The sequence below is a fragment of the Schistocerca americana genome, chromosome 7 (assembly GCF_021461395.2).
Source record: "Schistocerca americana isolate TAMUIC-IGC-003095 chromosome 7, iqSchAmer2.1, whole genome shotgun sequence".
In the NCBI taxonomy this organism is placed as follows: domain Eukaryota; kingdom Metazoa; phylum Arthropoda; class Insecta; order Orthoptera; family Acrididae; genus Schistocerca; species Schistocerca americana.
This window is the reverse complement of record NC_060125.1, coordinates 122929335-122953958: the sequence shown is the minus strand read 5'-3', so window position 1 is coordinate 122953958 and position 24624 is coordinate 122929335. Positions and strand designations below refer to the sequence as shown.

Below are 24624 nucleotides of genomic sequence, written 5' to 3'. Positions count from 1 at the left end.
CGATCGAAAACATGTGGGATGTGACTGAATGTGGCGTCAGAGCTCATCGCCTCTCTCCCCAGAATTTGCGGGCGTTAGATGACTTGTGTGTGCAGATGTGGTGCCAACTCCCTCCAGCGAACTACCAAGGCCTCACTGCTTCTATGCTACGGCGCGTCGCCACTGCTATACGTGCCAAAAGTGGACATTCCGACTAATAGGTAGGTGGTCATAATGTTCTACCTGAGCAGTGTATTTTTTATAGGAACACTGAAAATTTTTCTTGTGTAGCGTAATTTATGAAAACTACTCGTGTATGTTCTCTTTCTTTGCGTTTCTTGTCCAAATGGATTTTTCTCACCGTCGACTTCGTTGCATAACCAAAGAGTGGAGTGGGACGATCTGATTCAGGATCTGATTCACCTTCAACCTTTCCACGTGTGCATCACAGACGGTACTGTATATCTGCGTCAGATCAAAAACGTATATTTTTTGGAATTCATTAAACAGTTATAAGTCAATATGTAGCAAAAAGCTTCATAAAGAGAATCAAGGACACATTGATTTCATTTATGTAAGTTTACAATTTACAGATGTCTTTTTTCAGGCTAATTATAGTGCTTGCAAATGCATAATTTTGCTCTCTTTTATTTCAAAAGAGGTATTCCAACAACGTAAATATTAGAAAAATTAAAAGCAAAACGAGTTGTATTCACAAGAGCAGGAAAATATCAGTTACGTGACATCATTAAAGAATAAGTACTGATACTCTTCGACATACTTCTCATCGTAATCAGACTTCCACATCTACATCTACATCTACATCCACACTCTGCAAGCCACCCGACGGTGTGTGGCGGAGGGCACCTCGAGTACCTCTATGGGTTCTCCCTTCTATTCCAGTCTCGTATTGTTCGTGGAAAGAAGGATTGTCGGTATGCCTCTCTGTGGGCTCTAATCTCTCTGATTTAATCCTCATGGACTCTTCGCGAGATATACGTAGAAGGGAGCAATATACTGCTTGACTCCTCGGTGAAGGTATGTTCTCGAAACTTCAACAAAAGCCCGTACCGAGCTACTGAGCGTCTCTCCTGCAGAGTCTTCCACTGGAGTTTATCTACCATCTCCGTAACTCTTTCGCAATTACTAAATGATCCTGTAACGAAGCGCGCTGCTCTCCGTTGGATCTTTTCTATCTCTTCTATCAACCCTATCTGGTACGGATCCCATACTGCTGAGCAATATTCAAGCAGTGGGCGAACAAGTGTACTGTAACCTACTTCCTTTGTTTTCGGATTTCATTTCCTTAGGATACTTCCAATGAATCTCAGTCTGGCATCTGCTTTACCGACGATTAATCTGAGGATGACACGGCGGCCGGTCGGTCCCGTTGGACCTCCGTGGCCTGTTCGGCCGGAGATTAGTTTCTTTTTGTGTTTCAGGACTGCACTGTATTTCTGCTTGAGATCAAAAACGTGTAATTGTTTTCCATTCATTAAATAGGTGTAAGTTAATAAGCAAAAAAACTTCATAAAGAAAATCATGCACACATTAATTTCGTTTATCTAATTTTAGAATTTGCAGATGTCTTTAATCAAAACACATAGCAGGTACAGCTTAGACGCAGATGTATTAAAAACAGCGCATAAAAATGATGTCACAAGAACAAATTGCGAATTTATCGGTAGCTATTCATTGCGACACAGATATAAGAAATGCATTAACTGATTTGTGGAGTACGTCGTAATAATAACATCAATAATGAATACCAAAAGATGGGCGATTGGTAATAAATTAGGACATTTTACACATTAAAAGAAAAGTTTAGTAACTAGTATTTTATTTTACTGAAGTACATGGAGTGACACTGTCTCAGCATCTCTAGCGAAAGAATTCTTCTGGAACTTGTCTGCTCCCATAGATTGTGGACATGAAATGTGCAGACTCCTTTGGTGTTCTCGTTCGATCTGGACTATCGAAATCCACTTGGTACAAGCCATATTTCTTCCTGCAAATTATAAAATGTAGGTACGTAAATTATACTTAAATACTGCTTCTACATAAGTGAACTTTTATGATTGTCAGTAATGGGATAGCAATGAAATAACGTCGTCGTACAAAATAGAAAGCAAATAATGACTAATACAGACTGTAGCTGTCAAAACACTTATTAAGCATTAATCTAAAAGATTTGACAAATTTACATATGTTTGTAAGCTGTATATGACTTTCCTGGATTTAACTTGTGGCAGTGTTATGAACTCTCAATTTGCTCTGTCACATTACATTGTAACAAACTTACACGAATCAGACACTTTTTTTTATTTGGCGTCAATAACATTTTATCAGTCCGCAACTCGTGGTCTCGCGGTAGCGGTGGTGGTGGGTGGTGTTTAACGTCCCGTCCACAACGAGGTCATTCGAGACGGAGCGCAAGCTCGGGTTAGGGAAGGATTGGGAAGGAAATCGGCCGTGCCCTTTCAAAGGAACCATCCCGGCATTTGCCTGAAACGATTTAGGGAAATCACGGAAAACCTAAATCAGGATGGCTGGAGACGGGATTGAACCGTCGTCCTCCCGAATGCGAGTCCAGTGTGCTAACCACTGCGCCACCTCGCTCGGTCTCGCGGTAGCGTTCTTGCCTCCCGAGCACGGGGTCTCAGGTTCGATTCTCGGCGGGGACTGGGACTTTCACCTGCCCCGAGATGACTTGGTATTGTGTAGTCTTCATCATCATCATTCATCCTCATTACGGTCGGAGGAAGGCAACGGCAAACCACCTCCATTAGGTCCTTGCCTAGTACGGCGGTGCGGGTCTCCCGCATCGTTCCCCTACGCTCTGTCAAGAAGCATGAGACTTCATTTCCATTACCAACACTTCATCAGATAGTGTTATTTGAATCATATGGAGCCTAGGAACTTTCTGCGTTATTGTAACTCAGAACCAAACGGACTGATAAAAAACAACACTCATGAAATTGTGCAACTGAGAAGAATTTCGCAGTAGCGCCTTGTCTGGTCTTGTCGTGATTGCTAAGAGGAATTGATCCTATTTGTTATTTAATGGAATTTTCAAACTGAATTTCGACCATATTTTTAATAGAGGAGTACCAGCAAAATGGTGCCTTGCGCGGTCACGACACGCCAAACCTCACTGTGCAAATAGCCAGGGATGTGGCAACGGCATCAGTCACGAACACGATCCAAGAGACGACCGGATTACATCTGTAATCTCAGGAAGTTTTTGGCTGAATATGGTAAAATGTCTGGTGATAGAAAGAGCAGACTGTCCACAGAGGCATGGATGTGTGTGCTGCCCTTAGGTTAGTAGTTCTACGTTCTAGGGGACTGATGACCTCAGATATTAAGTCCCATAGTGGTCAGAGCCACTTGAACCATTTGAACCACGTTACGGTCCAGCTGTACTGTGTATACGTTCACGTTGTGCACATCAATTTTGCAGAATTAAAGTTCCTTTCAATACCCATACTTCCCTAAACAAGCATTTGCGGACCTACGTTCATGTAACAGTTTTTGTTCTGTATTACTTATACTATCACTGTTTAAAATATTGACCTTTCCTCCCCCAACACCCTGCATATTTTGTTTCTATCGTAAATTACGTGAGAAATGAAGTAACAATTTTCTTACATGTTCCGGAGCTACTGAAGTTCGTTATGTTTATTCCTGACCTCAAAAATTGATAGATACGTGTGTATGATTGAAAAAGAGATTAAAATACAATATATCAACTCCAATGATTCGTTGAATGATCGGACCCTGAGGTGTGACACTCAGATCGTTAGAGTGAAACAGTCTCCTTAAATCGCCAGTAGTGTGAACTTTTAGCTTCAGGTTTTTTACCTGTGTCTCCCATGACAATCAAATGCTCTTACTATGTGACTTGAGTGCGGTCTAGGATGACAGTACCACTGCGCCGATTTTGGGTGATTTACTGTTTACTCCGATTAAAATTTCTGATTAGGCAAATTTATTTGCAGAAGCAGGAACTCGGCTTCTCTTACATCTTTACCGCCTGAAGTACTCAACATGGTAAGGCTGAGATCAGAGCGGCCACATGCACCCACAACGTACCCAGTATTAGCTTCGCAAACAACCCACGGCAGCATGTCACCAGTGATTGGAACAGAATCCGAGAAGGTGCAGTGTGAACGTAGCAGCCAGTGTTTTCTTCACTTAAAACTTTGGGACTGACACTCCGTGACTGATGTATAAAACTATTCATCCCCATCTGTTGGAGTACCTTCCAACTCAAACTGGAAATTGTATATAAAGCTGTAGTGCATCCTAAAATCATAAGCGTATTACGAGCTGTATACATGGCACTACTGTTTGTCACATGATGCTGATTGTGTTACCATTTCTGACTGGTCACATAGTTCTTGATTAGAATTAATCGATCGTTGCTCTCCTGGCACAAAGCTGGCGTTCATGTTTTATTCACTTCACCTCCAAAGTTTTTTCTCTTGTACTTATAATGGTGTTTAACAATTTCCTTAGGCTGTCTATGCGGTCAATTGCTTTTAATTGAGAACAGTATGGCTAGCCAGAAATAATCAAGCAAGTAGCATAACGTGACGGATACTGGTGTCACCTATACAGCTCGTAATGCAGATAGATCCTTTAGAGCTTCCCATGTGGCTGCGATTTATCTCCGAATATCTCTCCCGCCAATGGAGAAGAAACGTCAGTTAATAGTTTCATATACTGATGCCTCACTTCACATTACGAGACTAAACAACGTCTGGTGCCACTGCAGGTGAACGACGGGATGAGGGAAGCATGTAAGCGGTGCCGAGGCGGGCCACAACTGGGGAAACCCATTGATATCGCGTGGTCTGAATCAAGGGAAACACGTTTAGGACGCTATCGGGGTTAGCTCCGCGCCCACAGACCACCGGCTCGTAATTTACGGGAATTGCGCTACCAGTGAGCAGACATCCGATGCTATACCCTTCCTGAAACCTACCGAGGACCTCTAGAATCCATGTCACGCAGGATCGCTGTTGTATCGTGTTCCGATTCGTCATTCATCAGGTGGTCTAATTTTGTATTTATTTGCACTGAGCAAAGGACTTTCAATTAAAATGTCTCCCATGTACGAATATATACAGTAGGTAATAGATGTACGAGTGCAGGTTGTAGACACGTGATTGACACGTGAGTTGTGCCGTGAGTTGTGCTCGGATAGTCCAACGATAAGGCAACCGCTTGGGATAAGCGGCAAATACCGGTTCGAGTCTCGGTCCGGCACAGTTTCATTGTCCTTATTCCATTATATAGCTGAAGGGTTTTTCGTATTCGCAACTGCGAATGCATTTCGTGCATGTAACTAATTGTTACAGGAGGCACGAATATAGATCTGATGCTACAAATCTCACTCTGCCCACAATTTTTGAGGGCTGTCCCACTCTGGCGATATAAGTTTTATTACTCTGGACGCTATGCATCATTGGTCACAAAGTCACACTTAATGGATATAATGGCAATGAAGAGGACAGACAAAGTCAGTAAGGTAATCTGACACGACTCATTACAGCGTATACACTATATTTTACACAATTTTATAGCCATCCGGATGCATGTACTAACTTTAAAGGTCAGAAAAATATTAAGTCTGTAAACATAACTGACATCAGAATTAGCTTTGGAATGTGTGAGATAATTGCAGCTTCACTTAAGATGTACTTTCCGATAGAAAAAGAACAATATAAACCAACACACTAGTAGGTAACATGATGAATGTCACTCTGAGTCATTGCGTCAGTGAACATAAAAGTGGTTCTTCTACAGGTATAAAGGCGGAAAAAGAGGTATCAATAGCAGAGCAAAAGACAGTTGCACCATTCAAAATGCAATGAGTATAAATGTTATACTGCCGAAGATACAGAAATGTTTCGCCACATGAAGATGGGTAAAAGCGCACAACGTGTCAATACAAAAAGCGAATGGCTGCTGAATATCTTCAGAACTATCTTTACCAAATGATCGAGAGTACTGACAGCAATGAATTGCACTATTTTTACCGCCATGATAACAGGATTTTTCACTTTGTGAGAACAAGTCAGAACGGTAATTCACACAGAGCAGTTACATTAATGTGACCGCCTGTCGAGAGCCTGAATAGCCACCTTTTTCAACGTGGACGTGCAAAACGGCAGTGAGGTTCTAGAAGGTACCGACAAGGATGCGTTGCCATATCGATTCTAGCACCGTGGCCACCTATGCTAGGTTTCCTAGTTGAGGATCCCTGCTGCAGACAGTGCAATTGAGGTGCTCCCGTAGATTTTCGATTCGGTTTAAATTCGGGAAGATTGCTGGCCAAGGTAGTGCAGTGAACTCATGCTGGCCCTCTTCGAGCCATCCGCGTACTCTGCGAGTCGTGTGGCACGATGTAGTGTCCTGCGGGTAGACGGCATCGTGCCAAGGAAAAGGAAACTCCATGTAGGGGTGGACACGGTCCCCAAGGATAGATGCATACTTGTGTTGATCCATTGTGCCCTCCAGAATGACGAGATCAGTCAAGAAATGCCACGAAATGATTCCCCAGACCATAACACTTCTACCTTCGAGATGGAGCCTTCCAATGATTGATGCAGGGCCGCACACGCCAACAGCCATGCGTCCCAAGCAGTATAAAATGTGATTTGGCGGACGTCCAGTTGCGACGTTGGCATGCAAATTCCAGCCTTTGTCGCCTATGGATAGCAGTCAGCGTGGCTGCGTGAACCAGATACGTGCTGCGGAGGCCCATGTGCACCAACGTTCGCTGAACCGTCGTGAATGAGATACTGTTGCTAGTCGCTTATTCATTTGGGTGGACAGTTACTCAACAGTTGCACGTCTTTCACCCCTGTCATCTATTGATCAACGCTGCATAGCAGTTGCCTCGGCAGTAGTTCTGTACAACTCCATTTGCCATGTAAGATATATTTTAACCACGGTGGCACCCAAACAGTTTACAGCCTTAACCGTTTCGGAAATGCTTCCACCCGTGGCCCGAAGGCCGATGACCATGCCCTCTTGCACGTCAGATGAATCGCTCCATTTCCATAACGGCGACATTGCACGCTTTTCCGCGTCACCCTTTCTCGCTTTCTATACTCTCCACCGCTAGTGCTGCCACCTACCACATGTGACTGGTTATTGCGCGTCGACGTCGAATGGAGGTGGTGGTCAGATTAATGTGACTGCACTGTGTATTAATTTATCGCAACAATCATTAAGCTAAATCATAGCTGGGATAACTCACGAGTATCCCAGTTGCCACTCCAGATTATCCATGAGACTCCAGCACGTGTAGCCGACCACGGGAACGTTGTCTAGGTTCACAGCTTGCAAAAGGGCAGGAAGGAAAGCCTGGAAGAGACAACAATTTACGTAGGCTATTAGCGGCTCTTCAAAATAAGTGATACAATAATTGGACGCAGGTCTCGTTAGCAATCGTGTACTCACCGCAAAATACTCTACTCTGTCCGTGTCGTTCAGACCGACGCTACCGTCGTTGCCTAGGCCATTTTCCGACACGAAAATGGGGTATCCAGGGTATTCGGCAACCACCCAGTTCAGTATCTTTCTGAACCCTGCGGCTGACTGATCGAGTGGAATCTGAAGCAAGAGAAGTACGTGTCTGAGTCATGCATATGAGATATATTGACAAATAAGTAGACTTTGTATATACATCCAGTGTCATTCATAGTATGCTTTTGTCAGCAATAATTACGAATATTTCTGCATCTCGTTGGGCGTATCTGTCAGAAAAGAACTGTGTAAGGAGAGCATACTGAACCACTCACCTATTGCATGAGACAGTGTAAGGAACGTCACATGCACTAAATAACAATGACGTGCGTTGGGAACTTAGATGAGTTGGAGAAGACGCAGTGTTAATACCAATATTCGGCGACGTTATTTCTTTATTTTTCTTAATCATTGCGGAAATCATAGCGTCGAGTGAAAAACTTTATGGAACCCAACAGCCATTTGTAGTATGGCTGTGAACCTGCCCGTGTACTTTAGGAGTACTTTTCGAATTACCGCGAGGAGTTGATTGAGGCGAGCCATAGCGTCCAGAGGGAGAGAACTAGTGGCAGAAGTTGAGCTGTGAGGGCAGGTCGTGCAAGGGCGCACGTCATGTAGTGTGACGGCTTTGCCGCTGGCTGTCGTGTTGCGAGTCGCCCGTTCAAACCCTACCGCCTGCTAGTATTTATTAATTAGTCCACGTTTGGACGTCGTTGCGAGCGGAGGTACGCTGCGGCCGTGCTAGAGCTTAGCGTTACTCCGAAGTAGGCGAACAATCGGCAACCTAGAATCACTACAAGGTAAGGCGACCGCTCCAGGAGAGCCACGTGCGCCAGCACAGGACTGGGGACCGGGTGTGGGGGAAGTCCCGAAGCTGGGGAATTTGGGCGGCTGTTACCCGCATGTCCTTTGTGTAGGAGATCGTCCAGGAAATGGCGGAGAGTCAGAAAATCTTAAAGGTGGCTATGTTACAGCTCTCTGAGATTCCACAATAACTAACAGATATTACTGCAAATCTGAATACATCTGCGATTTCCGAGAAATGAGGAACATCCAAAGACCCAATAATACCCCAATATCTTTAAAACAACGAAGTTAATCTCTAACAGAGAATAAACTTTTTCGCAACGAACCTCTGAATTAACAACTTTCAATCGCTTCATGCGATTTTAACAAACGGTTTCTTAGGTGGCAGCATTGCACACGTGGTAGCTGTCATCCCTGAAAGCTACCTCGGCCTGGGTGGCCGATCGGTTCTAGGCGCTTCAGTCTGGAACCGCGAGGCCGCTGCGGTCGCAGGTTCGAATCCTGCCTCGGGCATGGATGTCTGTGATGTCCTTAGGTTAGTTAGGTTTAAGTAGTTCTAAGTTCTAGGAGACTGATGACCTTAGAAATTAAGTCCCATAGTGCTCAGAGCGATTTGAACCATTTTTTGAAAGCTACCTATTTTATTTATCGAGTTATCACGCTTCTTAGATCTTTCTCATTATGCAAATGTTTGTCAGAACATCGTATTCCCCACATTTACAAAGCAAATGGAATACTTTGCTGTACTTGTGTTTTTATGTAAACTGCCACTAACTTTATTTAAATGTTGATTGCAAGTGCTATTAATAATTCTGCTAATTTAAAAGTGGTCATTCGCTTGTGTTAGCCGACTCCGCTACTGTAAAGAGTGCCAGAAGACATTCCTGTCAAGCTCGTATAAATTATTGTTTAAACATTACATAGCGATAATCTGCAGTTATTTAACGTGAGCGCACTTGTCCAAGAGCGTCGGCTTATTTATTTATGAACCAGTTATCACTAATAGTTATTGTAAGTGACCTGAGAGTAACAGAATATTTATGAAATTTCTTTATTTTAGTATTGTTGCACTTTATCAGTTTAGTCAGCGAAGTTTTCTACCTGAATCACACAACGTCAGCAGACCTTGAGAACGATGTACTCTTGGTGGGGATGGCCTCCATCCGATGACAGTTGGGCAGTGGAAAAACACTGCTCGATTGAAGTTGTGACAGGGACTGTTCGAGGAACGTGCGCAGTGGAGTGATTCGAGGGCTGTATCGAATGCTGGAAGAAGGCAGACTTACCTATGGTAACGTGCGTGATTCAGTCATAAAGGTGATTGATTCTGGGTGGTGAACGGCCGCTACAATACTTCAAGTTTTGAAGGGACTTTAAATTTCGAGAGGTGAATGGCAGGACACTGAGCGTAACATTTGCTGAAGCTGGGTGAAAGTATGATCACAGGCAGCCCACCACCAGAAGAGAACATTCTTCTTCTGCAACTGGTTCAGTGGGTCAGTAATGAGTGGTCTTTGCAGGAGGAACTTAGAATAATGATTCACCTTACCCTAAAAACCTTACAGCTGCTGTAGGTTTTGGAAATGCGAGAGGGAGTCAACAGCTGAGACGATGCAGGTGGCACTTGAGTCCTGCATCACACAACACAGTAAAGATGGTGCAGAGGTTGCGTAGGTGCTCCTGAAACTATTTGTTATCTAGATAACTGGTAAAACCAGGAATGGACATAGTAACTGTTCTAGGTATCTCTGGAAGACTGCCAGAGTGGAAGAGACTCCAGAGGGCAAAAAAGCCAAAGGGTGTACTGATGATCGTTACGCATTGTGATTCTTCGTCCAGTGGTATCTGCAAATGAGCACAGGTCCTCCAGACGTAGTATCGGGTAGGTATCCACATGTTACTGGCCACTGATTGTCGACCCAAAATCTCCACAGAGCCGGAAGGAACCATTTGGTTCCTTAATCATTACCAGAAGTGTGGGCCAAGCACTAGTTTAATTACCCAGCTCCGTAAGGCGATCGAGTTCCAGCATAACCACCGCCCATGGAGAAACCGGAAGCGGATGTTCCCTACAGAAACGGGGCACTGCATCTGGATGTAGAGAAGTAAGTGACTCGAAATTGGTGGTGCACCCGAGACCATGTTCGAACTGAGACGTGAAAGAGGCACAAACATCGTCAATTTCTTGGAGGGGAACCGTGTCCGAGTCGATTTGAACTTCTCCATGAAGGAAAACTGAAATGACGAGAAGGTATCCAGGCTGAAATTGTTGCCAGCCGAGTGACTATAGACAACAAACAGCGTTATCGGCCGTGTGATAAAGTTGCTTGCTGCCGCAGTTGTGAATTGACCTCTGAGAGGAATGGAGCGGTCACCATTTGCAAACAGCTTGCAGGGCGGGGCCAACGCTTGGTAGTCCAGGTTCACCAGGGAAACCGTCGCTCCCGTGTCCACCTGGAAACGCACGTCCCGATGTGCAGTCGTGAGATCAATAAACATCTTGGTAGCTGGAGGACTGCACTGGAGGACAATGGCTTGGAGTTCATGCACTGTCCATTGACGCAAGTGTGGAGTCCTCAGGACGAATTGTCCTGATGCCTGATGGCACACAGTTCGGAGATGCCCGTTCTCTCCACAACGAGTGCAGTGCGCCCGGCAATCTGAACAGTCTCCGAATTGGTGCGTCGTGAGACGGTTAAGCAAGATGGGAGACTCCGCCGCTTATGCTGACGTGGTGCGACTGGCTACTCAGCGGCCACTGACACGTCCGAAAGCGACGAATCACGACGCTGTCGTCGGGAAAAAGGCATTCGATGATTTCGACGCCTTGGTGGTGGGTGAACCGTTGCTACCTAGAGACGAGCTATGAGGCGTTGATCTGCTGCCTGCGCGATCTCGAATTTTGCGGGATTTTTTAGATATCGTCCAAGGAAGTATTATCCAGTTTGAAGGGTGCAGTGCGTACCTCTGGACCACCACGTCTCGAATTAAGGAATCCGCACTTCAGGTTTTCCAAGACGGGTTTGCACGAGTGAAATCACAATTTCGACTCAGTCCTCGCAAAATCGTCACCCACGAGCTATATTACAGACCTAGATGCTTAGTAGTCTTGATGGAAGTGGCGCGACGCGAACTCATGGAATCGTAGCGGATAATAGTTCATCAGCAACGAACACATCTCTAATGTGAGAGCAATCGGATTGGATAGGGCAGCCAACTTGTTAAGAAAAATGTCTCCGAGAAAGCCGAAGAAAGGAAGAGTGAGCGTTGGAAAGCGTCACCAGAAACACGAAACGCGGCCAAGTGTTCCAGCCGCTGCAGCTACTTGCCCCAGTCTTCCTTGGAGTCGTTAAGCGGCGTAAAGGTCGGTGGGCGGGACTGCGCCTGGGAAGCGACCACATCCTGAACGGGTTGCGAACCCCGCACCTGCAAGCATTCTGACAAAAGCTGAATTTTCTTAAAACTCAGTTTAGCTGCAAGAGCAGCTGCTGCTGTTGCTGTTTCACGAGCAGTACGAGTTTTTGATCAGTGAGACACCGTCAACGTTTTATCTCCTCGCGAATTATGGTAACCAGAACTGTGGTACGGCAAGGAGACGCTGACCCTGACCAAGGGCGTCGACTGCGAATCGCCGAAAGCCACAAAGACAGCAACAGCGATGGACGAACAACAAGACAACACGACAGAACGACAAGGCCGGAGCAGAAACCAAACTGGGAACCTCAGACGTAGCAGTATCAAAATCCAAACAACGCTGTGTGCACTGAACAAACGAAAGCGAAGTCGCAGCATTACAGAGGTTCGGCCGCCCGCGCTGCTTGCTCTAAACTCTGTAGCGCGGCCGCGGGCGCCGGTAGCGTGGCGGTTTGGACGTGGCTAGAGAGCCTGAATAGGGAGAGAGTGGCCATAAGTGAAGCTGGCCGTGATTGGTTGATTAGCTTTGGCGCCAGTTTTCTGCCAAACGTCTCTCGCGCTTCCTATGTTCGCCGTGCTTTTGAGTTGAACTTCAGAGGACTTTTGGAAACGATTAAAAGGTATTTGAATTATTGAGAGACTTGTTATGCGTTGTGCATGCATGTTCGATTTAGTTGTATATCGTTTTTAGTACGTAATTAGCGTTTGCGTGCATACTGGTAACACCACAAGCTTTTCTGAAGCCAATATCTGACAGTCCTTGTTGGAAACGGAAAGTTCCTATAATCGTTGTGCCATGCGCATTCGACTTTATAGCGTAAAACTTTATTTAGTTCCGAATCAGAACACTAGGCATTATTTTGGTTTCAGTATTATTACCTGACTGTTGACGCAGGCGAGTTGTAAGCACATTTTCCGCAGTTGTCGTGGTTGCTGAAACATTATTCGTAGTAAATAATTGTAGGTACTCTTAATGTGGGATAGAAGGGATACAGTAGATTTTTTGTTATATTTGGTCATTATTACAGTAGCCCACATTTAACATTACCTGATTTTTGTAATCTTTTTCGTTTGTTATCTACGAGAGGTACTCCAGTTGTTTACTTGTGACACGCAAAAAATTTGAAGACGCTACAAGAAGTATTAATACGTCTCACACTTTTTGCATGTCACAGGTAAACAACTGCTTACGACTTTCATTCATCTGGCGTAATACAGGTACGTTAAATCTTTAGCGTTATGCACTTCCGATACATAACAAATGCTATACACTATATTTTTTAATTTACGTTACTTTCATTGCAATATGTCCAGTAAACGAACTTTAAAGAAGATAAATGCGAGTAACGAATAATTTTTGCAGCTACTGTATCAAATTTTCCTGTGCTGTACGTAGTAGGCTACTATGAGTATATTATAGCTGTAAAGAAAGGCATTTAACGAACGATTTCGCCATATTGTCTTGTGCTTTTGATTCAGTGAGTTTGTACTCCACTACTCCACTACTGGCCATTCAAAAGTCCCGCCCGCAGTTTGGCAGAAAAATGGCCGCCGTATCGTCCGGTTGGCCACTCTCTCCCTACACAGACTCTCTAGACGTGGCTCGCTCCTAGCGCTGAGGCGGCGACGGCAGCGATCGCAAACACTGGGAGCCCCGCGTAGCGGGTGCCGTCTAGGTGCACGTCTTACGGCTGGCATTAGAACTCATCTGGCGGCCTTTCGAATCAGAGGGTCTGCCAGCGCGGTATCAATAAAATAGGCAGGTCCTGCCTTGCGATCTCTGAGAGTCTCTAAGCTAACGTCAGAAGTGCCGATCGAAAAGACTAGAGGAATGTTTCGTTTGTACTTTGTAGTGAACCGAGTGAGAGAAAAGTGCAGTCGGAAAATTTTTGACGTGGTGAAGCTCAATGACAGACGGGTAGCCGAAGCAGAATTACAAAAGCATATATCCTCTTATACAGGGTGTTACAAAAAGGTACGGCCAAGCTTTCAGGAAACATTCCTCACACACAAATAAAGAAAAGATGTTATGTGGACATGTGTCCGGAAACGCCTAATTTCCATGTTAGAGCTCATTTTAGTTTCGTCAGTATGTACTGTACTTCCTCGATTCACCGCCAGTTGGCCCAATTGAAGGAAGGTAATGTTGACTTCGGTGCTTGTGTTGACATGCGACTCATTGCTCTACAGTACTAGCATCAAAATTATCTGTGAACGTTTGGGCAGGCATTGTTGGTGATGTCTTGATTGGGCCCCATGTTCTTCCACCTACGCTCAATGGAGCACGTTATCATGATTTCATACGGGATACTCTACCTGTGCTGCTAGAACATGTGCCTTTACAAGTACGACACAACATGTGGTTCATGCACGATGGAGCTCCTGCACATTTCAGTCGAAGTGTTCGTACGCTTCTCAACAACAGATTCGGTTACCGATGGATTGGTAGAGGCGGACCAATTCCATGGTCTCCACGCTCTCCTGACCTCAACCCTCTTCAATTTTATTTGTGGGGGCATTTGAAAGCTCTTGTCTACGCAACCCCGGTACCAAACATAGAGACTCATCGTGCTTGTATTGTGGACGGCTGTGATACAATACGCCATTCTCCAGGGCTGCATCAGCGCATCAGGGATTCCATGCGACGGAGGGTGGATGCATGTATCCTCGCTAACGGAGGACATTTTGAACATTTCCTGTAACAAAGTGTTTGAAGTCACGCTGGTACGTTCTGTTGCTGTGTGTTTCCATTCCATGATTAATGTGATTTGAAGAGAAGTAATAAAATGAGCTCCAACATATAAAGTAAGCGTTTCCGGACACATGTCCACATAACATATTTTCTTTCTTTTTGTGTGAGGAATGTTTCCTGAAAGTTTGGCCGTATCTTTTTGTAACACCCTGTATGTCAGCAGCGGTCATACGGCGTATGTTGTGTCCTGACAACCGTATCTGCACATGCTCCATAAGCATTTCAACTGAACCTCTGTAGGTAGATTATGACCGTAGTTGCCCTGCACAAATGCGTACTGAAAAAGTTAACCAGGAGCAATGGCATGCGTCATGCCAGAATGAACCCATTACGGATACATCAGGGCCTGGATGTTGGAGAAATGTAAGTCGCGGAATCCATCTTCGATAGGCAGCAGAACCGAGTGGGAAGTAATGTGACAAAGAAAGTAAATAAACCGACCAGGATCCCATTAGCGTGATCGATAACGCACGTGATGATGATCACCGTAGTGTGGCCATGTAAGGGAAAAGCGTGTGCAAACGGGAGCAAGATTTAGCGAAACTACCGCCGCAGTGCAAGCGAAGGAAATGCAGAGCATAACAGCAAAGAACCGAAGTAGATCAACCGGCGATGCTAGTGTCATCATCTCTGCCAACGTGCAGGAACTTCAGAACTCGCCTATGGGAGTTGAAGAGAATGTGGAGGTGGCAGCAAGCTTCAGTGAACGCAAAGAGCTATTCATAAACAATGGGAATAGCTATTCTGAATAAACAGAAAACAAATGTGGCGGTGAACATACATGACCGACGAAGGCTACAATGTGAGGAAAGTGGGCGATATAACAAAACATTATCTGCACTGCGACAGTCTTCAAAATCTTCACTGCGAAAGTACAAGGCAACAATAGTAGATAAGGCAAGCAGCGGAGAAACTGACAAGGGAAGTACAATGTAGCATCGAATATCGAGAAACACGAATGGGAAAAGAAGGAATCGCGCCAATCTCTGCGTTTCATGTCAAAGAGCTTCATAATCCACAAGAAAAGGCTGCGGAGTAAAACACTGCATCGCGGGCACATGACCCACCGAATGAAGAAATAGGAAATAATGATTATTCGGCACAGAATGATATAGTAAATGCACAAATTCGTGTAGCGGAAACAATCGCTAAGATGTCTGGAACTACAAGCAAAGTTTTCCCGGACTGCCTGCCGAAGGGAAAACGGAAACTACTGAAATTTCGAAACTAGTAACAAAAAGTAAACCACACATATACGCAGTCTTACAGAACCAAGAACAGAGAAATATTAGTGGTAGTCCTAAAAATTCTAAGAGAAACTTATTTCAGTTAATCTCTTAAGTGTGAGAGTTGCATCTAATCACGAAGGCAATTTTGATTAACAACTTAAAAACATAAATGGAGCTAACTGAGATTTATACTTCGTTATAAAACCCAGTTTTCATTTGCAGTTTCCATTCTTGAAAGATCTTAGTCAGTTGCACCAAATTTCTAACAGAAAGTTGAGCTATGAGACTCAGCTTGTCAAGAATGTGTTACTTTCACATTTACTTTCCTTTCAAATTTTTTCCTACTTTAGAAGATATTATTTGCGTTAATAGGAGAGAAAAATATTGTAATTTATTCGCTATGAAGCAAAAGGTTGTAAGTCTAACAAGAAGAAGGATTGTAACTTTATCAGGCTACGTTACATTTAATTTACTTCATGAAGAAGTACCGTACTCCTTTTCTTTATTATTCCTATTTATTTAGAAGGATAAACAACTGAAAGGGAAAGTCTGACAGTACATACGAAGAAAGTTTATCTCTTTTTAGAAAAAATATAGCGGGGAAACACGCCGATGAAGGCGCAACTTGAGAGCGAAAGGACGAGCTAGAGTTGGTGTTATAGAAGCTCGGTATTGCATACACTTTAATCTGCCAGAGAGTGGCAAATTGCAAATCAATTACAGTTTTGAAACCAAGGCGGTAGCAATTTAACTATTCATAATGTGGCGGGGCAGGGTTCGGTTCTCTTCGTATTGTTATTATATTCACACAGTTCAATCCACGTACCTTCACTCTGTAGTAACAATTGCAATCTAGCAAAGCAGCTTTAAAGAAATAGCCGCCTAAAACCTTCCAGATCGAGGCCGCAAAATTGTAGTTAAAAATCAGTTCCTGGAAGTTCAGGATAAATACCGGGCTTTCGGGGTTCTACCTTCTTGTAACAAGATGTTTAAAGTTTTTTGACTATTTATTACCACTAAGACTCATGAAATGGTTATGAAGTCCGTATTAACTTATGCACTAGTACTGCCTCTGGAACTGACACAATCTTACATCAGACTTCAAATCACCCACACTCACAGAAACAGTCATCACTCAGATACATGCTTTGTAGACTCAATACCGTACCACTCAGCACAGAAAATTACTAGAAAGAACTAGGCATCATCACACAAATAGTAACAAACAATGGGTACAATAGAGATCTAGTAACCAAATTAAACAAAAAAATTAAAAAACAAATGCAGTCAGTGAACACAGTATATAAACACCCACAAACAACAGTACAACAAAACACTACACTGTGACAGAACAATAACGACACAAAGAATACAGGAAAAAAAGAAAGAAGATTCAAGATGGTACACAATGACATACAAGCACGAACTCATACATAAAATAACAAACATTTTCAAAAGACAAGGGATAAACATAGCATTCAAAACAGACAATTCAATCCAAAGGCACATTACAAAAATAACAGAAAACACAGATATCTACCAAAAATTAGGAATATACCAACTACAGTGCAACACATGTGATGGAAGGTATATAGGACCAACCAGAAGAACATTTACACGCGGTACAAAGACATATCAGAGCATGGAAATATGGAACGAGCCACTCAACTTATGCTGAACATTTTAGAGAAAAAATAACCACAAACCTACTACAAGAGAAAATGATATGAAAATAAATAGAATAAATAATGAAAGACATCTCCTAACATTACAGGAAAATTATCATATATACAAAACAAAGGCTGAAAAGAAACAACTACTAAATAACCAAGTAAATATGACTACCAACTCACTGTTTACACTGATTGATCATATAATAGACAGAAATCCCAACAAATGATTACACATCTGATTCCTCTCATAAGTATATACAGGAAAATATAATAATGATAATAATTATTATTTTTAAGAATAAATAAATGAAAAAAATATTAATAAAAGTAAAATAAAATAACTTTTATTTTATTAAAAAAAGAAATCTCTCTCCCTCTCTAATACACAAACACACACACACACACACACACACACACACACACACACACATACACATTCACAAAACAGTTGAATGCAGAAAGCTGAGAATGTTGGTATCACTTAGAAAAACAAATGAATCTCTGTATTAAAAAGATGGCAGTTACAGTGATGTGTAACGTAAACAGTGAACTGAAAGTAAACTGTAAGATGTCCACCTGTTTGCCAGATGAGAAAAATCTGTTTGCTTAGATGCAATGAATTAGAAATTACATGTAAGTACCTTTCCATTTCATAAAAAACGTTAAGGAAATGTTTTTAAATCTATAACCTAGATGTGAAACCATAGCCGATGTGTATGAAATGGACAAATCATGTAATATTTCAGGACACTCACTGAGGATGCCTTGTAAAAAAGGCGAAACGCGTCTGGGTGCATAACTAAAAATAAAAATTTAGAAGTGCAGCATGCAAAAGAGGCATTTTCTTTGAAACAACTGCAATTGCCTCTGGAAGTTTACAGTTATAAAGATCGTTGATCTGACTGACCAGTCAGGACATACTTTGTAGGTGAGTCTCGCGGCAAAATCCTCTCTTATCCAATCACAATTCAGAAAGTACTTTTACGTAAGCAAAACTTCAATTTATTACATTAGATTTCAATTATAGCTCAAATACAGTGTGAAATAATTCCAAAATTAAATGACAAGCTTATTACGTTCCTAGCTTCTTTTCTGGCTGCGTTTTACGTAAGCATGCTCACTCAGACATTTGTCACATGACTCGTGGTTTTCCCCGGAATTTTTCCCATAGTTTGAATTTCACAAAGTTCTTCATAAAGTAAAAGATTTCGAATTTTCATACGACTCTCTTTCACTCTCTGAATCACCACCACGCACTCGCATAATGAACTATAACTGAACATTAATTTTAAAAGGTTCCAATATTACGTCTAATAAAAATTACAAACGTTAAAAAGTGAAGGATTCTAGTTAACTGGTTTTTAGGAGCTGAATTTTTCATATCAGCTGCATATGAAGTTGACAGCTAATCTACTGCCGTTACTAGATCAGTTTTGAAATACAAGAATTGTTTTTTGTGTCTTTTAGGTAAAATTTTCTATCTTCAAAACTATGATAAATAACGGAACGGATTTTGGACGGTATTAGTACAGTAATATCGAAAAGCGATGTGTAAGGTTTAACAAAATCTGAGAGTAACGTAGTTTATCTACTTTCATAGCGAACATAAATATTCCTAATCATCTTGTGGTGCAGTTCTTCTTGTTGTCTCCGTGCTTGCTAAGAAAATGGGATGAGAAGTTCCGCCTGATGAAAGACAACTTTTTATCTTTTGTTTCACCCATACATGTTTCAGCACTTTTGTCCTATCGTCAGTGGGTTCTATTTTTATTTATAACTGTAAATTTGATGTTAACATATTAACATTTGCGTCGTTTACAACATTATGTAAAAGTTGCATTTATAACTTAATTGGCGAAAAGTGGGTGTAATCATAAGTAACATACCTTACATGATGTTATTGTCCACTTGTTTTGGTAGCTGTTCTGCTACACAATATACAACTTGTCATCTGCAAACAGCAAAACGTAATTTATTTTCTGTTTGTTATGCATTTACGAACGGAAATAAGACTTATCACGTTTTCTTTCTGTAACTTACAGTTTTGAATTTGTTTTCCTGTGTTGTTGGCGAAGTAAATAGGCTTACTTCTTTGCCTGTGTTCGCGTGGCAATGCAGTTTTTCGGATTACTCAAAACGTAGGCGGAGTTTTCGCTGCCATTACGTGTTGTGGCTGTATGGCGTTCATTTGTTTCGTAGCGTGTTCTGCTGGGTGAGGGGCGCGAGTTTGAATTGTATTTGGTGATAGTGGTGTGTGGTTTGTGTGGGTTTGCGTGTGTGTGATGAGTACGGGGGCAGAGAGAGACTGAAAGAAAGAAAGAAAGAAACGAGAGAGAGAGAGAGAGAGAGAGGATTTGTGTGTTTGTGTGTGTGTGTGTGTGTGTGTGTGTGTGTGTGTGTGTGTGTGTGTTACTTGTATAGTTCTTCTATTGTGGCGAAGAGGGTTTTGTTGCACAGTGATGTGTATTCATTGAGTACTTTCTTTCCTTGGGCTATTGATTTTTGGATGTGGTAGTTTTCTTCTATAGTTAATTTTTGGTATAGGCTGCGGCTAGTTTTTAGGATGTGGAGGTCAGTTTCAATGTTTGTTGGGTGGTGGTCGTGTGCTACCATGTGGTCTGCAAATGTTGAGAGTGTGCTATTGCTTTTCAGTGCTCTGAGGTGTTCATTATATCTGGTTCTGAAGGTCCTACATGCTTGGTCCACATATACAGATTGACAGCAGTTGCAAGTAAGTTGGTAGATGCCGGACTGGCTGTATTTGTCAGTGTTGGTGGTATTTCTTCCGAGTCTGCTCTGTATTGTGTTGACGGTTCTGTACGCTATGTTAAGTCCTTGTTCCTTTAGCATATTACCCACCTTGTGTGTGCCATTTGTTGCTTACTGTCTGCTGATTTGTTGTGTGGTGAGTTGTGTTTGTGTGTGTGTGTGTTTCATAGTTATGTGCTGTTTGTTTTTGTATTTTGTGGTTTATTTTGTCAACTCTCTTTGCGTCATATCCATTCTCCTGTGCAATTTGTTTTATTGTGTTCAGTTCTTGTGTGTAGTCATGCTTGTTCATGGGTATTTTGTTCAGCCTGTGAAGTAAAAATCTGAAGCTGGCTTCTTTGTGAGTTATGGGGTGATTGGATTGGTTATGAATAATGGTGCTGGTGAGTGTGGGTTTTCTGTAGATTGTAAATTCATGTTTGTTGTTTCTCTTGTGTATAGTGAGATCTAAGAAATTGAGTTTTTCATCTGTTTGTGTTTCTATGGTGAATTGTATTTGTGGGTGGATGGAGTTTGTGTTATCATGAAATTCTTTTATGCGAGACAGTGGTTCATCTATTAAGCAAATTATGTCATCTACATATCTGTACCAATATATTATTTAGTACTGTTTTGATATTACTATTTTGTCAAAGATATGTTTTTCTATCTGATTGAGGAAAATGTCAGCTAGGAGGCCACTGATTGGGGATCCCATGGGTAGTCCATCATGTTGAGAGTAAAATCTGTTGTTAAATGTGAAGTAGTTCTGTTCTGTGATGAGCCTGAGTATGGCTAATATTTCTTGTATGTTTGTTGTGGGTGTGTTTCCTTGCAGTTGGAGGTTTCTTTCTATTATGTTGATGGTTTCTTCTGTTGGGATGTGTGTGTACATTGAAATTATATCAAATGAAACCAATGTTGCTGTGTTTGGTAAGTTTTCATTTTTTATTTTTTCTATTAAGTCACTTGAGTTCTTTAAACTTCTGTTGTCAGTGTATTTGTATATTGTGTGTTTGGCTAAGTGGTATGTTGGTGCTTTGGTGAAGTTAATTCATGGACGTATGGGTATTCCAGGTTTGTGAACTTTAGGAAATGATTTTAGGGTGGGGGCCTTGGGACTTTTCTGTATCATTTTCTTAAAACCTGTGTTTCTGTGAAAATTGTTTCTACGTTTGTCAGGGTTTTCTGTAACTTACTTTGGTATCGGTTTGTTGGGTCACTTGTTAGTTCTGTGATGTTGTTGCTTTGGATGAATTCTAATGTTTTGTGGATGTATTCCTGTTTGTTTATGACTACTATTGAATTACCTTTGTCTGATTTTATGACGATGGCATTTTCTTGTGTTTTTTTATTCTGTAGTTTTCCGTAGGTTTTTTCCTTCAGGAGTCCTAGTGTTTTCTTTTGTGGTGGTTTTGTTCTCTTTGATTATGTTTCTTATTCCCTCAGCAACTAGTTCTCTTGTTAGGTTTACATTGAATTCAGGTGTGTTTAGTTTTTCTTGTTGCTTTACGATGTTTTCAGTTTCTGTTATGATATTTTCTACTGTCCTGTGTGACACCATTGTGTTAATGTTATGTTTGGGACCCTTCTCAAGTAGGCTGCTTTCTTGTTCAGATAATTCTATGTCTGTTAGATTAATCAATCTTTTGTGAAAGGTGTGTTTGTTGTATTGGTGGTGGGATTGGTCGGTGTTTCTGTGATTTAACATTTTTGTTTCTTTTGTTGGGTTGTCTGTTTTCTGCCTGTTATGGTATCTGTGTATGTTCTAACCCTGTACATTAGTTCATCAAAAAATGGTGGTTATGTTATGTGATTAGCTAGTTCTAAATGCAATCTGTATAATTCATTATTCAGAGTCTGTTTTTTGGAATACAAAGACCGGATCTCTTGCTTTATCCAAATGATTTCTGCCTCACGTTTTGTCTGCTGTGCTGCTGGTGACATGTTGTTTACAGCTATTGTTACATAGTTAGGTACAATTTTTTGAGCCAAACATAGTTTATTGAACTTAATGTTGAGTATAGTTATATGAAGTCTGATGGTTGTGTTCTGATATTTGTTGAAGAGCTGCGATGGAAATACCTGGCTAGGTGTAGAAATAATCATCTTGTGGTGCAGTTCTTCTTGTTGTCTCCGTGCTTGCTAAGAAAATTGGATGAGAAGTTCCGTTACAGTTAAAAATAAAAATAGGACCCACTGACGATAGCACAAAAGTGCTGAAACATGTATGGGTGAAACGAAAGAAAAAAGGTGTCTTGCATAAGGCGGGACTTCTCATCACACAAATATTCCTACCGTCCTTCTGGCAGGCTGAGTCACTGCCAAAGGCCGCATCAGATATTGGTGCGTCAGCTGCATTCTAACTAAAGGAAAAAAAAAAAAAAAAAACGTATCTCGTGCAGTTACTGGACCGGAGGCGCTCACGGCTCCATCATACTCACTGCACCTTTGCTAACACGGAATAACTCGGCACGTTAAAACATGTTCGCCCCCCCCCCCCCTCCCCGCCGCCAGAGATGAATCTTTAACCATTGTTAGCGGGCATGTGAATAATTTCATACTCGATTACCGATTATTGAAGTAATCGAACGTGACATCCTACTATAGACTCTTTGACGTCTAATCTATAGATGTTTCAGCACTTATTTATACATGTTTCAGCACTTTTTGATATTTCGTTGAATAAGATGTTCCTGGTTTTTCAAGCCGCGTCATTTCGAATGAAACACTCAAGAAGATTTTATTTAGGCACACTGACGCGGAACGACTCCGAGGACACACTGATATTTCCTAGATTGTAATTTCGGATTTCTTTACGAGTCCACATTTAGAATGTTGAAGCCAGTTGGGTTCATCAGCCCATGTTTTGCTACCATGAACTGAATATCAGTAATACCTGAAAGTCGTGATAGGATGGTGGATTTCACGGGCGACTTATTCGTTTGGATGGTTCCAGTGTATTTGAATGGAGACGTGTCGTCTTCAGCGATGAGAGTCGCTTCTGCCTTGGTGCCAATGATGGTCGTATGCGTGTTTGCCGCCGTGCAGGTGAGCGCCACAATCAGGACTGCATACGACCGAGGCACACAGGGCCAACACCCGGCATCATGGTGTGGGGAGCGATCTCCTACACTGGCCGTACACCACTGGTGATCGTCGAGGGGACACTGAATAGTGCACGGTACATCCAAACCGTCATCGAACCCATCGTTCTACCATTCCTAGACCGGCAAGGGAACTTGCTGTTCCAACAGGACAATGCACGTCCGCATGTATCCCGTGCCACCCAACGTGCTCTAGAAGGTGTAAGTCAACTACCCTGGCCAGCAAGATCTCCGGATCTGTCCCCCATTGAGCATGTTTGGGACTGGATGAAGCGTCGTCTCACGCGGTCTGCACGTCCAGCACGAACGCTGGTCCAACTGAGGAGCCAGGTGGAAATGGCATGGCAAGCCGTTCCACAGGACTACATCCAGCATCTCTACGATCGTCTCCATGGGAGAATAGCAGCCTGCATTGCTGTGAAAGGTGGATATACACTGTACTAGTGCCGACATTGTGCATGCTCTGTTGCCTGTGTCTATGTGCCTGTGGTTCTGTCAGTGTGATCATGTGATGTATCTGACCCCAGGAATGTGTCAATAAAGTTTCCCCTTCCTGGGACAATGAATTCACGGTGTTCTTATTTCAATTTCCAGGAGTGTAGATACGACTCTGACAGGTGACACATATGTAAGCATCCTGTCTGATCACCTGCATCCATTCATGTCCATTGTGCTTTCCGTAGACTTGGACAATTCCACTAGGACAATGCGACACCCCAAACGTCCAGAATTGCTACAGAGTGGCTCCAGGAACACTCTTCTGAGTTTAAACACTTCTGCTGGCCACCAAACTCCCCAGATATGAACATTATTGAGCATATCTGGGATGCTTCGCAACATGCTGAGAGGAAGAGATCTCCACCCCCTCGTACTCTTACTGATTTATGGACAGCCCTGCAGGATTCATGGTGTCAGTTCCCTCTACCACTACTTCAGACATTAGTCGAGTCCATGGCAAGTCGTGTTGCGGCACTTCTGAGTGATCGCCGGGGCCTGCATGAATTAGGGGAGTGTATCAGTTTTTTAGGTTCTTCAGTGTGTGTTACACCTAATAAAAGTTTAAGTGGTGCTGGCTACCGGACGACTTGATTCTGCTGCGAACTGCGTATCTGTACTTCGTTTTTGTGGCCTCACACCCTTAGACTGATGCACAGAGGCGTGTTTATGTATGGATTTTTGAGAGTTGCCACAGAGCAGTTCAGTGGGAGATGATGTTGAGGTAGGTCTTCGTGACCGACAATGCCTATATTTTAGTGAAAGCCTTCCAAACGTAGGATGACAACAGTTAGAAAACATAGCCAAAGTTTGTTATTGCTGTAAATTTATATTATCGTGAATTTTTGAGAAGAATGATTATGTGATAAATGCAATTC

The 24624-nt window shown here is 42.5% G+C and overlaps 1 protein-coding gene across 1 annotated transcript in view; it reads right to left on the bottom strand.

Annotated features, from left to right (window-relative positions):
* Positions 1-1688: 1688 nt before the first annotated feature.
* LOC124622650 (myrosinase 1-like) overlaps positions 1689-24624 on the bottom strand; it is a 94827-nt gene continuing 71891 nt past the window's right edge. Inside the window, exons 9-11 of the mRNA XM_047148428.1 lie at positions 7456-7608; positions 7253-7359; positions 1689-1987 (exon numbers count right to left, since the gene is read on the bottom strand). Coding sequence (XP_047004384.1) covers positions 1861-1987; positions 7253-7359; positions 7456-7608 — 387 coding nt within the window. The 3' untranslated portion in view covers positions 1689-1860. The remainder of the gene's footprint in view (positions 1988-7252; positions 7360-7455; positions 7609-24624) is intronic.